This window comes from Eptesicus fuscus, chromosome 18, assembly GCF_027574615.1.
Source record: "Eptesicus fuscus isolate TK198812 chromosome 18, DD_ASM_mEF_20220401, whole genome shotgun sequence".
NCBI classification, from domain to species: domain Eukaryota; kingdom Metazoa; phylum Chordata; class Mammalia; order Chiroptera; family Vespertilionidae; genus Eptesicus; species Eptesicus fuscus.
This window is the reverse complement of record NC_072490.1, coordinates 45879876-45895058: the sequence shown is the minus strand read 5'-3', so window position 1 is coordinate 45895058 and position 15183 is coordinate 45879876. Positions and strand designations below refer to the sequence as shown.

At 49.8% G+C, this 15183-nt stretch overlaps 1 protein-coding gene across 2 annotated transcripts in view; it reads right to left on the bottom strand.

Annotated features, from left to right (window-relative positions):
* FLNB (filamin B) overlaps positions 1–15183 on the bottom strand; it is a 135442-nt gene that overhangs the window by 46523 nt on the left and 73736 nt on the right. For both annotated transcript variants that reach the window (XM_008146303.2, XM_008146305.2), the window contains exons 9-19: positions 14170–14307; positions 12275–12401; positions 11203–11339; positions 9059–9252; positions 8000–8113; positions 6995–7138; positions 6612–6735; positions 6135–6295; positions 5118–5208; positions 4720–4889; positions 13–130 (exon numbers count right to left, since the gene is read on the bottom strand). In XM_008146303.2, the coding sequence (XP_008144525.2) occupies positions 13–130; positions 4720–4889; positions 5118–5208; positions 6135–6295; positions 6612–6735; positions 6995–7138; positions 8000–8113; positions 9059–9252; positions 11203–11339; positions 12275–12401; positions 14170–14307 (1518 nt within the window). The remainder of the gene's footprint in view (positions 1–12; positions 131–4719; positions 4890–5117; positions 5209–6134; positions 6296–6611; positions 6736–6994; positions 7139–7999; positions 8114–9058; positions 9253–11202; positions 11340–12274; positions 12402–14169; positions 14308–15183) is intronic.

Genomic DNA, 15183 nt, shown 5'->3' with positions numbered 1-15183 from the left:
TCACACACTTACTGTTTTCCAGTCCATTAATCTTTATCTTGCTCAGGTCCAGAGGGGCGGCCACGCCCACAGAGAAAGGGCTTTTGGGGATGGGGTCGCCGCCATAGGTAACCAGAACCTGCATGCTGCCCTGGAACGAGAGAAACCGAGTATACCGTTGGGTCCGAACATACCAACTTGGTGTTTAAACCTGCCCCCTGGACCTTCCATCCCCCCAGAGGCACGGGGTTGGACGCCAGTGGGTACAGAAAGCATCTCGGACATATTTCTCTAAGTTCTTGGCCCCACAGTAAGAACATCAGAGAGGTCAGATAAAATTATGAGCAACCAATAACAGGGAAAACTTCATGAGCATACTGTGCTCTGTGCTCTTAGGCATTTCCTGGATTCAATCTCAAACACCGCCCTAAGGGGTAGCTCCCTCTGTCACCCTACTTTTTCCAGGAAAGGAAACTTGGGCTCAGAGAGGTAGTCACTTCCCCCAAGTCACCCTCCTGGGAAGTGTGAGCTGGGCCTCACACCCACGGCACCCAAACCCATATCCCAGCAGCTCTGCCACTCACCTCCCCAACCACCCCCACCCACCCTCACCCACCCCCGTTTCTGGGGAAAGCAGGGGGCCTTAGCTTCCTCTCCCCACCGCCCCACCCTCCACACCAAGGCTCATGAAAGCCCACTGCTGTCTCAGTCGATGAAGATCCCCCTCACCTCAAAGAGGCTAGGAAGGGGGCGGGGGTGGGGTGGGGTGGAGAGGAGCCCCGCCGGAGTGCAGAGCTCGCTGGAATTCAGCCCCTGCTGAAAGCTGTTGCTGAGCAAGTGTTAAAAGGGTGTGGCTTCTGGCCTGCATATATTTTCTCACATTCCCTTTATCATAACAAAGTGGGGGAAAGCCAAGAAAAAAATCGGCTGTATCAACGAAGAAGGGAGGATTGATTGTCCAGGATTTATTTGCTCTGTACACAAAACCAACCGGCCCCCCGCCTCCAGGGTGTATAAAATTTCATGGTAAAATGTTCACAGGTCAGATTCAACAGAGCAGGGGCTGGATTACTTCGGCCACCACAGCAGACCCAACGCACCAGCCCATTCCCCACACGCCAGCTCATCCCGGGCTTTAATGTGCCCCAACGCCCCTACCTCCAGGAGGGCCAGGCCTCGCAGCCACCCCGGGGTTCAGGAAACCTTCTCCACCACCCACTGCACGCATGCAGCCGCCTCTCTGGAGGCAAAGGAGAGAGGGGAAACCCTCCTCCAGCAAAAACCTCCCCATCCCGTAAGAGAAGGGATGTTCTCGTTACCCGTCATTAAAAAACTCCGATAGCGCCCTAGCCAGTTTGGCTCAGCAGACAGAGCATCAGCCTGCGAACTGAAAGGTCCCAGGTTCGATTCCGGTCAAGGGCACATGCCCGGGTTGTGGGCTCGATCCCCAGTGGGGGACTTGCAGGAGGCAGCCGATCCATGATTCTCTCTCATCATGGATGTTTCTCTCTCTCTCTCCCTCTTCCTTCCTCTCTGAAATCAATAAAAATATATTTAAAACAACAAACAAACAACAACAACTCGGATAGGAAGTTAACTCCCCCTAAGTAACCTAACGGGGGAAGAAAGCTTAGTTACACCTGCGATGGTCTGCAGCCTCTGAAGGTTGGCTCGGGCCCCAGCCTGTGCTCTGAAGTGAGGGACACCTGAGCCGTGACCACCGGTGCATTTCACAAAGACTTCCTTCTCGGAATGCGGGACAGTTTTACTCACCCCTACATGCTTCTGAGACCTTAATCTTATTCTGCAAAACACACACACACACACACACCCCAAGACCGTGACCCGAGAGCTCAGAAGTACACAGGACGGGAGCCACCTCTGTGACCCACAGCCTCCAGCAGTCACAATCCTTCAGGGGAAGGACCGTTACCAGTGCACTGCGTAACTTCCCTTCTGTGAAACCAAGCCTTGGTCTGACCTCTGGGAGGTCCTCAAGCCCCAGCCTCAGTCCACTCCTCCGAGGCAAAAACAGCTCTGACCACTATCTTCCGACAAACTAACAGGATCAGCCGGGTCATCCCTGGCCCCCAGCAGGCAGGGGAGCGCGTCAAGCTGTGGCCCGGGGACCCTGCAGGGACAGCAGTAGCCTGCGGGTACGCGGGGGCAGAGAGCCGGCCATCAGGTGAGGCCGTGCTCCTCACACCACAGCCTGCATTCCGAGGGCAGAGCGCTCACGCACCCGTCTCTCCACACACACCAGACAGCTGCACTGCTGGAAAGTTCCAGCCTGTTCTTCCCTAAAACCACCTAAGGGTGCCTGTGGGTGTCAGCCGCCTCTACGCGGGCACAGGTTTCCGGGCTAGCACAGGCCTCTTAACTATATCCAAGAGCAGAGCTCAAAAGGTACACTTATTTAACCCAACCTTGAGCTGTTAGGTGCTCTTCAGAACACAGAGTTCAAAGGAGAAAGGGGAGTGTTGGCCCCACTCTCTAGCGGATTACAAAGTTCTTAACTGTCTCTGAGCTGAGGCTTCACCCACTGGGCTGTACCCCACGGAGCGCCCACAGCACCAGGCCTGTGCTCGGGGCTTCGGAGGACAGAGGGAATTTATTTCTATATTATCCTATCCTTGGGGAACTCACACTCCAAGAGGAGATTTACGGTAATCTGTTTTCTATGCCCTAGAGCAGTGATGGCGAACCTATGACATGCGTGTCAGCACTGACACGCGTAGCCATTTTTGATGACACGCGGCCGCTGAGGCGGCCGCATGCCAAGGATGAAACATTTGCTGCTCTTGAGGATGAAACATTTGCGAAATAATGTTTTTTCCTCAAAGTGACACACTACCCAAGTTATGCTCAGTTTTTTGGCGAAGTTTGACACACCAAGCTCAAAAGGTTGCCCATCACAGCCCTAGAGACATATGCAGAATTGCAAGCTGCCCAAATGGCGAAACAGAAAACCTCACTCTAAACCGTGAAGGACCCGAGAGGCACCCTGGAGCTTTTCCCACCAGAGGGAGTGACTGAACCGGGGCATCGCCAGGCTCCTAGGACGCAGGATGGGCAGCATTTGGACAAACAGCCCCAAGGGGCCACTGAGCGTGCAGATATCCTTCCAACCTGCTGCCACCAGAGAACTGGATGGCCCTGACCTTGGTGACTGGAGTGAGGACCTTCCCACTCGAGCCTCATAGCCACTGCAACGGAACAGGACATGGGCTCCGACCTCCACCTCCACCTCAAGCGGCAGCGGGGTCATCCAGGGCAATGGCTCTAAACTCCTTCCTGGGGTGCAGGTCAGAACCTAAGCCTGCCCTATCTCTGCAGCTGACTTTTTAGCAGCGCAGCGGAAACACACACAGCTACGTAGGTCCAGGGTAAAGCAAGCGTCTAACACGCTGTTAGAAGAGTCTGTGACCTTGTGATCTGACCAGTGTGCGTGTCCATGCGTTCTGGTGCCTTCTCTGGAGGAAGGCGGAGTGTTGGCAAGAAAGATGACCTGAAGCTAGTGCCCCTGGAGGCGAGGCCCTCAGCAGCCCTCAGGGGCATCTGCAGGAAGATAGTCACCTACTGAGCACCGAGCAGCCCGATGACGAAAGGGTAATCTGCCGACAGAAGTCTTCGTTTTACCACTACGAATAATGAACCCCTCACTAAAGTAAAAATAATAATAATAATAATAAAATAATAATGAACCAACAGGAAGAAGCACATCTGGAGATAAGGAGCCACACCGGTAACGTGCCGCACAAACCTGCCCAGAGAAGCCCCTTTAGAGTCAGGGACGCTCTCCCAGTGAAGATCCCTTCTCTAGGGAAATGGTGCCCTCGATGAAGGGACCTCCACCTTCGCTCGCCCTCACTGTACCCGTCCCTCTTCCCCACGCCCCGGCCCGGTCACTGAGTGAGGCTGCCGAAAGCACCGCCTGGCTTCTCCTACGAATGGATTCCTCAGCCGGGGGCTCTGCTCTCCAAGAACGAAGGTGTCTCGGAGGTTTGGGATGCCTGTTTAGAACATTCTGCCTGAGCAGTAACATCCGGGCTTTTCTGCAGGGACACCTGCTCCCCAGACTCCAGAGGGTGGACATGAAGAAAAACAACTTTAAACAAATAAACATTAACTTATACAGAGGGGTAGTTTTTTAGGCTCTGATTGCCTACAATAACCAGAGCAAAAGCCCCTGGAGGGTAAAATCCTGTCTGTGTTCCTACCTTTCGTAAAAGGGGACAATCTGGGGCCCTAAAGAGCATTTCAAGCCCGAGGGCCTAAAGGCTGAACACGGGCTCTTTGAGGAGAGGCTTTGAGAAAGACCCCACTACAACACCTTGTAAAGACGGCAAACTAAGCTAACAGGGCAGGAAGGGAAACAAAGGCGTGACAGCTCTCTCTCTGAGTTATCAGTCCAAGACGAAAAGGCAGCTGTGCAGATGGGAAGACTGTGTATAAAAGAGGTAGATATTAGTCCTGAGTTTCATGAGCATTTCTCTGCTAAAACCCAAAACAGAGGCAGAGACTGGGGTGAGGAGAGATGGGCTGGCTTCCCGCTTACTCTTGGGGGATCCTTCAGGCCCTCCCGATAGATCCGATCAGGTTCAGAACAAAAGGCATGACGAGCCGTATCCCACAAGGGAACACAGATTACACCTTCGGCGTCCAAAGTGACCCAGCAGCACAGCACGGAGGGGAAAGGGGCCTGGAAGGGCCCGCGGTCAAGGGGATGGGAAGGCCTACCTGCTGGGTGGGTGTGTATTTAACAGTGTGGGAGTAGTCATAATTATCGATGATGTCCAAATCCTTCACGGCGTCGCCAGGGAGGGGACTGCTGAACTGCACGTTCAGTGGGGCTTTTCCGGCCCCTTTGGTGTAGACAGTGAAGTGGGTTGGTTTCCCGTTTTCCACACCTGGAAAGATAAACCGTGTGTGAGGTGAGGAGACAGGCCTGGCTGGAGTGCTTTCACTTTTAGAACCTGTCTGACAGGTTCATCAGCACCTGCTCTACAGGGGCAGCTAGCGCCCGAGCTCTCTGCTGACCTGGAGCCCGGCCTTGGGTCCCACGGGCCCCGCACCGAGCACGCCCACTGACTGGCCTGCAGAGCCTCCGGGATGGCCTCGCACACACGCCTCCTCACCTGCTTTGCTGAGGCCCGGGCCTTCCGCCTTCACCTTGCTGGCATCGTGGGAAGGGTCCACTTTGACTCTGAAAGGGCTGGCGGGGATTTCCTGTAGCAGAGACACTGTCTCAGGAGGAAAGCCCCTGAAGCAACGGCCAGCACTTAGCCCCTGCCCCAGAGAAAGGAATCCTCGGCACAACTCTGATGCTAGCGGGTCGTGAGCAAACTTGTTACCACAGGTCGAACCCCCTCATGCTAGCATCAGGTAAGGGCCGTAATCGGTCACTTAGGATGCCTTGATCCCCGACATCACTGGCTTTCACCCATTTTCTTCACGGCCAAAGGAAGGTTTCCCACAAACTAATCTGGAAACTCGGAGCCTTTAACCCCAATGGTTGGGTAGTGAGAATGCAAAAAATACCAACGAGAATAAAACCAAAAGAGGCAATAATACATGGGGTCGGAGGGAGGGAAATGCCCCAAATGGGCAGCTGAGAATGCAAGAAATTGATCAGAAGTAGGGTGGTTATAATTCTTCAAAAAGAGGGTCACAGACTGTCAAAATCAAGGCAGAACAGGGTAAGTGGACGAGGCCAACACCTTCAGAAACAGAACTTCGCTCAGAGGTCCTATGTCTATGCAAGGTTAACAGGTTCCGTTCTCCCCTATTGTAGGTACTGCCTACCCTGCCTTCACTGTCATTCATCAACTGGAACTCTACCTGAAACCTCAAAGCTCCTCTCTATAAAAGTTTCAAGGCTGAGGCCAAAGTCATGGCTCCAGAGAGGTCACAGTAGAACTCAATTACATTTCAAACAAAAAGTTGATGGAAGTTTATAACAAACCAATTTCCTTCCAGAGCCCTGCTTTGAACTACACTGACGACACTGCCTCGCTTTCGTTAGAAAGTAGTAAAAACTTTAGTTCTGTTTTTTCCCCCTTTCTTGGTTTTCACGAACCAAAGAGGAAAACTACGGAGCAGACACCTTCCCAATGCGCACAGGTGGCCAGAGAGAACCTGGGCCCCCCACACACCTGAGATGCAAAGAGAACTTTGATTGTGTATCGCCCGGCGGCAGGAGGCACATATTTGACTGTGAACGTGTCGTTGGCGTTGTGAATAATGTCAAAATCCACGTCTTCCTCATCCTCACTCAACACCCGGGCATCACATTTAATGCCAACGCTGACATCACCTGGAACAGACCAGCTCATTAGCACCGGCTTACAAGAAATAGCATGTCCCAAGCAATCACTTCCAGCTCGGAAGAACACCCCAAAATAAGTAACTGGCAAGAAACACAAGAAAGGGATGGTGGTAAGCCAGGGGTTGGGAGAAAGGATGGAGGATTAGCAAAGATATAGCCAAGGAACTGACACAGAGACTCATTAGATTACCTATTCCAGGTGGACTACTTCCTGGTTCAAAGTTCATTGCCCTGGTACCATTATAAAAAGAATTTAATTCCCCAAGGAGCAGCAATCACTGCACTGGGCGAAGCCCCCTCTCACCTTCTCCAGCCTCGGTACAGTCCACTGTGAAGTGAGTAGGCTCATTTGCCTTCAGTCCACTTCTCTCCACGCCTGGCCCAAACACTTTGACCTTCTGGGGATGGCTACCCTGCCCAATTTGGACCTAGGAGACACGGAAAAAGTTGTAATCAAGTCTTCCTCCACCTGGACTCAAGAAAACACTGTTAGTTAACATTGTTAGAGAGAGTCCTTTTGGGCAATCTAGAGCACTCTGCCTTCAGGGCACTCCATCTTTCAAGGCCACCAAGGATGATGGGTTCTTCCCAGGAATCCGCCTTGGCCATCAGGCATGGATGGAGCCCAGACCTGCCACAGGACTGGGCTTTTCCATACCAGGGCCAGGATTCCACCTCACAACCTACCCGGTAGGGGCTGTGTGGGATGTTCACACCTCCCCAGACCACGGCAATGGTGTGCTTGATGGGTTTAACTGGAGTGTATGAGCAGGCGTACGTGCCGTCCATCCGACTCTTCATCTGGATGTCAATGGGTTGGCCTTCTCCATCCTGCAAAAGAGCAGGGGCTAAGAACAGAACTGGCCCTCAACTGTCTTCATCAAACGGGGCCACCGTGGCCTCCCAAGACAGACACGTCACCACGCACTCGTGCAGTGAAACCACAGGGAAAGACTTGTGCCACTTCCTCACATTACAATGGCCATGACCACAGGGGAGAAAACACTACATGCATTTATTCCTTTTTAATTGAGAGCAAATGGCCAAGAGAGAAAACCATGACCACTCAAGGCTTAATTTCAATGCCCACATTGAAACCCTTTGACCACATTCAATTAAATTAACTTGTTTAATAAATCCTTGTTTACAAACCTCTCATCATGGCCTAGGTAGCATCAGCCACACCAAGACATCTACAGGGAAATCTGAAACAATCAAGCCTTGTTTCCACAGAAAACACATCATAAACATAAGAAAGGCAGCCTGCTGCCCTAGCCGGTTTGGCTCAGTAGATAGAGTGTTGACCTGAGGACTGAAGTGTCCCAGGTTCGATTTCAGTCAAGGGCACCTGCCCGGGTTGTGGGCTCGATCCCCCAGTAGGGGACGTGCAAGAGGCAGTTGATCAATGGTTCTCTCTCATCATTGACGTTTCTCTCTCTCTCTCTCTCTCTCTCCCTTCCTCTCTGAAATCAATAAAAATATATTTTAAAAAAGAAGAAGAGGAGAAAAGCACCCGGCTTTACATGTTGGAAGCCCATTTTCTTCCCACATAATCCATGAGGTTAAACACTCTTATTGTTCCCAATGTGTAGATAAGGAAACTGAGGATCAGATGAACCGACCGACTTGCCATTGCACTGTGGGATCTTGTCACCTGACGTTTACTTGCACAGGTGACCTTTGGAAACATACCTGAGCAAATATCTTTAAGGGAGCTTTTCCAGCATTCTGAGGATTCACGGTGAACTCGGCCAGGTTGTTGACAATGCACCCAGATTTCTCCAAACCTGGCCCGTACGCTTGGACCTGGGGCAAAAGGCCAATAATGATTGTCTTTCTGTGCAATGCATGCCCCAACTAAATCCCTATGTGAAGACTGGTGACCAGGGGCCACCAGCTTTACAGCACCTACATAACAGGATGGTTACTGGAAGGAAAATGCTAACAGTACCACTGACCTCTCATGAAAGAGAAAATTCTCTATAACCAGGCCCCAAACTAGGCTGGGCTCTTTGCCTTATTCCGAGCTGACATGGAGAACTTCCAGCAAATGGACCAGGGACCTCCAGCCATGCCCAATTCCAATGCTACCCTTTGCTACAAACAACATTCTAAATGTGTGCAGCCCCCAGAGAGCAAAGGACCAGCAGACAGCCTATGGACAGCTGCCCATGTGGGCCGACAGCAGCATACAGGGGGGTTCGGGGGGCCTCCTCCTGTCGGCCAGGCTGGCTCAGACTTGATGCTTATCAGTCTGCAAAGGGTGTGAGAGAAACTCTTGGAAACACTGAAAATACGGCTCTAATTTAAGAGAAGGGAGCTGGGGAGAAAAAAAAAACACAAACCACACCATTATCCATGGAACATCTTGAAATAATAACCTCAAAAAGTGGCAAGACTGAAATACGATGCTCCAGGTTGCAAGGAAACAGCTTCCTATGGAGCCCCCTGCACGGGCCATGCACTGGTCTAAGGGCTGTCTCTGTGCCTGTTAGTTACCTCCTCGAAGCACCCCAGAAACGCTAGGAAGCAGACACTCCTGTCATTCCCACTTTATAGAGGAAGATACCAAGAGTCAGAGGTAAGTTTCTCGCCCAACATTAGAAAAATACTCAGTGGTACCAATGCAGGCCCGTTTCCTTCCTAAACTCTAAAAGACTCCTCTCTGCCATCTTTTAACACGCTGCTTAAGTCACCTCTCCGGGCACCAGGGAGGGTCCCAGAAGCCAGAAACATAACAAGTTGATTCACCAGATCTGGGTTATAGTCTCCTGTGGCCGGGTGGATGAAGGCCATGTACGGACTGTCCTTGATGTCCTCGTCATCACACATGATGTGAACAGCATATTCGCCAGGCTCCTTGGGCCAGTACTTGACGTCACACGATCCATCATTCTGGTCGTCATACTCAATCTTCGCCTGGGAGGGGCCTTCAATGGCAAACCCTGGGGAGGGTGGGGGGATGGGTGGGAGGGCCCCCTGGTTACATGGGGAAAAGGACCTATTCTATGTTACTGTCAACTCCCTCCCTCTGCCTGCCTAAAAGCCAAGTGTTTCCCAGAAGATTGAAACCTGTTTGTGTCCCTTTCTCACAAAACCAAGCCTACTGAGTCTTCACTAAAGAGGAAGAATTGGATTTTATACTTTTTTTTTTAATATCATCTAACAATAAGGCCAACCAGCAAACCTTTATTGGCAATATGGAAATGTACCAAAAGCCTTAAACCAATGCCCACCCTGTCCCCTACCAAATCCGCGTTTGGGCTTTTATCTGAAGGAAATAACCAAGGATGTGTGTAAACAGATACAAGGATAAGCATTGTTTTTATAGTAAAACCCTGGAAATAACTGGAGAGCCCAATAAGTTATATCCATGCAATGGAATTCCTCGGAAGTCATGGAAAATCGAGATGTGTTCTATATTTATCTGAGGCAGGAAGATAAAAGGACTTCCCCCAGATATTTTTTGTGGCAGATAAATATTTGTTATGTGTATGCACAGGAAAAAGTCTAAAAGGATACACCATAAGGCTTAATAGTATCTCTAGTCTACAAGGATATACTGAAATATTTATTTTCTCTCTAGAAGGAAAAATGTAATATGATTTCTTATTTTCCCCTTTTTGCTTATTTTTAGTACCTGAAATATAGGTCATCAAACTATGGCCACTAGGCCATACCTAACCACTGCCTGTTTGTGTAAATAAGGTTTTACTGAATCAGCCATACTACTCCTTCGCTTATGCATTTTCTACTGCCGCTTTCATGCCACAACAGCAGAGCCGAACAGGTGTGAGAGAGAATATGACCCACAATACTAAAATATTTGCTATCTGATCCTTTGAAGAGAGATGAATGCTGACCACCAATCTATAATGATCATATATACATCAGGTGTGTATTTGAAATACATTCAGTTATGCTCCAAAGAATATTTACTCCCTAAGTTTCTGATTTCAAAAGAGTTAATTCATTCATCTAAACTAAGGAGCAGTCAACAGTATTAGCTGAGTGCCTACTATGTTCCAGGCACAACATCCACAGAAAGCCTTTAGTGCAAGCATGTCAAATTCACGGCCCACGGGCCACACGCAACCCACAACGAATATTTGTGTGGCCCAGCCAATATAACGGTATGTAAGAAACGTTTTAATAAAAGTTTCATAACTTAATTTTTACAATATCCTATTATACATAATTATTAATAACGAACTACAACGTTCGCTAATGACTGATTACTATAATCGTGTTGCATTCATTTCCCTTACGTGCCTTACGCGCAGGCGCATCATTTCTCTCCACTAATACCAGCAGCAACTATTTTAGCAGCCGATTGCCACGTCATTAGTCTTGGACTGACTTGTTTGGTGTGCGCAACAGGAAATACTTTGTTTTCAGAGAATAACAAAAATAGGTTTATTTGCGTTATGCTTATTAATTTGTGCAGTTATTCGGTGTCTGGCAAGTTAATGTTCAAGAAAAAATACTAATTTTTATTAAAATGTTCAATTATTTTATGTTAACGATTACTCATTTCTTTCAGCCCTTTGTATTCAGCATGTCTCTATCGAAATAAACCTACGTTTCTATGAAAATTGAAGCTTTTGTTTTTTTGCGGCCCACATAAACTTTAACCTTGTTTATGTGGCCCGTGTTAGCCTTCGAGTTTGACAGGCTTGCTCTAGTGGAAGAATGAATGAATGAAGCAGAGAGCAACCTGAAGGGCAGGTGGAAAATGGGAACTGCAATGTGCAGAGGCGGCCTCAGGTGGTGAAGAGATCAGGAGGTTAAGGGTAGTGAGGCTCAGGAGGCTGCACCTCTCGGCCTAATACCGGGCCCAAGCACCCCTATAATCCCAGCCCTACAGAAGCTGCTGGTCAGCTGCATCCACTTACCCAGAGACCCCACCTCAGCGCCAATGGACTCCACCACGAAGTCCGCCGACCGCCCCACAATCCCACCATGGAGGCCGGGGCCCCACGCACGGACTTTCTGCATGCCTGCTTCAGGGCCAACTTGAACTTCAAAGGGGCTAAAAGGAAAGGAACAGAAGAAGCATTAAAGAAGAGTAAAGAAGGGGCTAAATACAGCCATAAGCTGTCTATGCCTATTCTTTCCACTTGCTGGATCCTCTGACCTGCAGTCCCAGGCTCCAGCCAAGCCCTTCCTCCACACAGGGCCCCCACAGCCATTGTTAGGTCAACAATATAATGTGCTGTCTCAAGGCACTCCGGTGGCCCCTGGGCTGGTGCTCAAGCCACACAGCCTTGCACTGTCTTTCTGGTCATTTACCATTTGTGCGCAGGGCTCACGAGACTGGAACAAGAAACTAGGTTGAACAGGCGTTAGCTCAACATTAATGAATGTGCTTTAACTTTTATGCAGGAAGTAAAAAATAAAAATAGTTTGCTTAGATTTTCAGAACCCTATAACATGCCCAGATATTTCTCAAGGTAAACTGAATTTATTCAGAGTTTAAAGCTGCCCCCAGAAGAGCTGGAAAATACGTAAACACAGGCCGGGCGAACTGCACGCCCACACGGCAAAGCTGCAGACTGCCCCCTTGATTCCTGCCTGCGCTCACGTAGAGGACTTTAATGTAAACCATAGCAGCTTTCACCCCATGGCATTCCTGAACAGAGGCGTGCATTGAAAGAAAGAGAATCCCGGTTTGTATAAGGGTACACAGACACACAGTCCATTTGCTCTCTATTACTGCTCCTTCTGGCTTCCCCGCCTCCCACCGGCCCCAAACCGCCAGCATTTGATTTAAAGCAAGGCAGCTGAAACCACAGTGACTTTCTGCTGCTTTTGAGAACAGGCCAAATGTCTGTGAACTGCCAGAAAGAAAAAAAAAAAAAATGTTTGCAACAAAGCAGATCTCTTTCCCTCCTGCAGCTCAGGAAGCCACCACGGTGAGCCTGCCCGGGGCCCAGCACCTCCAGAGAGGTCGAAACAGAGACTCACCTCTTTGGAATGTGGTGTCCCCCCCATGTGATGGCAATGCTGTACTTTCCCGGGGTGCTGGGGTAATACTCGAACGCATAGACTCCATCCAGAAAACCTTTTTGCTTCACCAGCTCCTCCAGGCCCTCTGCGGGAAGAAAACACACCACCTTTCCAATGCAATCCTAGGCTCAGAACGAGAACCCCAAAGACAAGAACAGAAAGACAGAAATAGCCACCAACATGGTCACAGAGAAAAGCTAAGTGGGCCACCTGAGAGGGTGGGACCCCTAAAACCTGAGAGATTAATCCAGAGCTAAAAATGGGCCCATCTCTGCTTCAAATTGTGGGGAATTGGAAGATTTCAGCTAGCTGGCTTTAGTGGGCTCTCTCAGCTACGAGAGGGCTATGTGGCCTGAACCTCCAGGGACTGTGTCAAGATAAATCTAGTTGCATCTCAATTTTTCCTCAATAATTCTACCCATTTCAGCTCCCCCCAAAACTGGGGAGGGAATGGATGAGTATTTGGCATGAGTTCCAGGTTCGTGTCCTGGCAATATCTTTTTCAACCGAAGCTGGACAATGAAAGTGAGAAAGCTCTTATGTGCTATCTACAAGAAGACAGATTTCAGATGCTCTACCACAAACTCCAGAGCAAGCCATCAGGCAGGAACTTGTTTTATGCTGAGCCTTGAGGTTTGGCCGGGAAAGCCATTTAGTCAAGTGAGAATCTAAGATCAGGAAAAAAAACGCCTCCTTGGCTCCTGTAGCCACAAGCCAGGAGGGAGGGCAGCCCCAGAGCAGCTTGGCTCTAGGTCTGAGCAGTCTAGAACCTTGGCTGCCCTTGGGGCTCAGCCTGCCCCAAAGCTTGGTGCTCCGAGGACAAATATTAACTTTCTGGAACTCAGCACACCCGTGCCCAGCCTGTTGGGAACACGGAGGGTAAGAGCAGTCCTAGCATAGGAAGCCCAAGATCCCACAAGTCAGGGGCTTCTGCACCTGCAACTAGAAATGCCGAGCTGCTTATCTGTTCCAGGGGAGAACCTGAGGATGGTCCTCACCCCCCTCCTCACATCTACCATCTCCCTTCCCCAAACAGGGAGCAAGAATGAGTTGCAGGGTACAACCCACCTCTCCACGATGGCATTTATTCACCAGGAAACTTAACCTTAGGGAATCTGATTCCCCTTCTATACGCACTGATCACAGTAATTAGGTGCTTGACATAATTTCATAGTCTATAAAATGTACCCTATAGTGGAAAAATCCCTGGCTCTGGAAACTGTGCTTGAATTCCAGCTCAGTGCCTACAAGCTGTGGGACCTTGGGCAAGATCCTTCCTCCCTAAGCCTAAGTTTCTGCAAATTGAAAAATGGGCCCCCAGCCCTGGCTGGTTTGGCTCAGTGGATAGAGCGTCAGCCTGAGGACTGAAGGGTCCCCAGTTTGATTCTAGTCAAGGGCACATGCCTGGGTTGTGGGCTTGATCCCCAGTAAGGGACATGCAGGAGGCAGCCAATCAATGATAACCTCTCATCATTGATGTTTCTCTCTCTCTCCCTTTCTCCCTTCCTCTCTGAAATCAATAAAAATATATTTATATTTTTAAAAAAGGGCCCCTTCAGGTTGCTGTCCCAAAGACAGCATTTCCCAAAACTCATTGCATCACTGCTCCTTCTACTCCCAGAAGCCTTAATACAATGTGAGTCTGCAGAATGACCACTGTCCCCGCCTGCAACCAGGACAGACATTACAAATCAATCGTTGCTTCCTTGCCTATGGAGCCCAGGTAGCCTAAAGTCTTCGACACAGATCTCTGGGATAAATTGATCAGAACTGGCCATGGGGTGAAATCCATAGGCCAGGCTACGAACTGGGCCGAAATCACACCTGAGAGGAGGGAAGAAAGGAACACTTACTAGGACCCTTCACAGTTATGCCAAGCTCCCCGCTTCCAGCAGCTTTGGTGTCAACTTTGAAGTCTGCCGTCTCCCGGATGCGGATGCCTTTGGGCTGCAGGCCTCGGCCACTGGCCCGGCAGGCGTTTGGATTGCAGGCTGCAAGCACAATTTCGACATCAATTCAACCTTTCATTCTTTAGTCAGAGTTGAGCAAGCCAAGGTAACTTGGAGCCACCCGCCAAGAAAATATTTGCTCTGCACAAAGGGTATGCGGCAGTTGCTGAGACCAGGGGTCCCGTTGAGGGAGCGCACCGGGCAGCAAATGAGGACACAACATAGCTTTGTCCAGCCACGCTGCAGAGGGGCTGGGGACAGCTCCTTTGGCGAAGAAAGACGGAGGGCACGGGGTGGGTTCCCTGGGCTCCTGGTACCGGCCGAATCCTGGCATGTATCGCCCCCGCCTCAGTGGTGAAGCAGAGTTAAGACCTAGTGCTGGACACTGTTCAAACCTCATTGCTATACTCAAGGGCCCACTAATTGGGAAGACTGGGCTTCTTCAAGTCAACTTGAAAAACGTAGCGCTTGAAAACATCTGACCGGGCTCCAAACTTTGGGTCCGTCATTTCTAAAAGTCTAAACAGTGTCGTTTTCTCCATTAAGAGCCAGGAGATAGCTCGAAAGGAAGCCAGTGCAACCTTCCGCTGGCCAAGGCAGACAACCATTGCAGTGCCTTCTGTCACAGGTCCTAGGGATGTGGGCGGCTGTGAGTGCAACGACTAGCGACGAACACCCCTCTCAACGCGATTTCTAGATCTGGTTAAAAAAGCTACATTTGTAAGTATAAAAATTAAGGGCAAAGGTAGCTTCTAATATTCCTTACACGAGGTGCACAAAACTACTGCTCCATGGAGTCATCAGAAGGTTGATAAAAGACTTCCTTGTACCCTAGGAATTCTTTGTCAACATGGGCAACCTTCTGGTTACGTATAGAACTGAGAGATTAATGGGTAAAATGTCATGTTGTTTATTAAG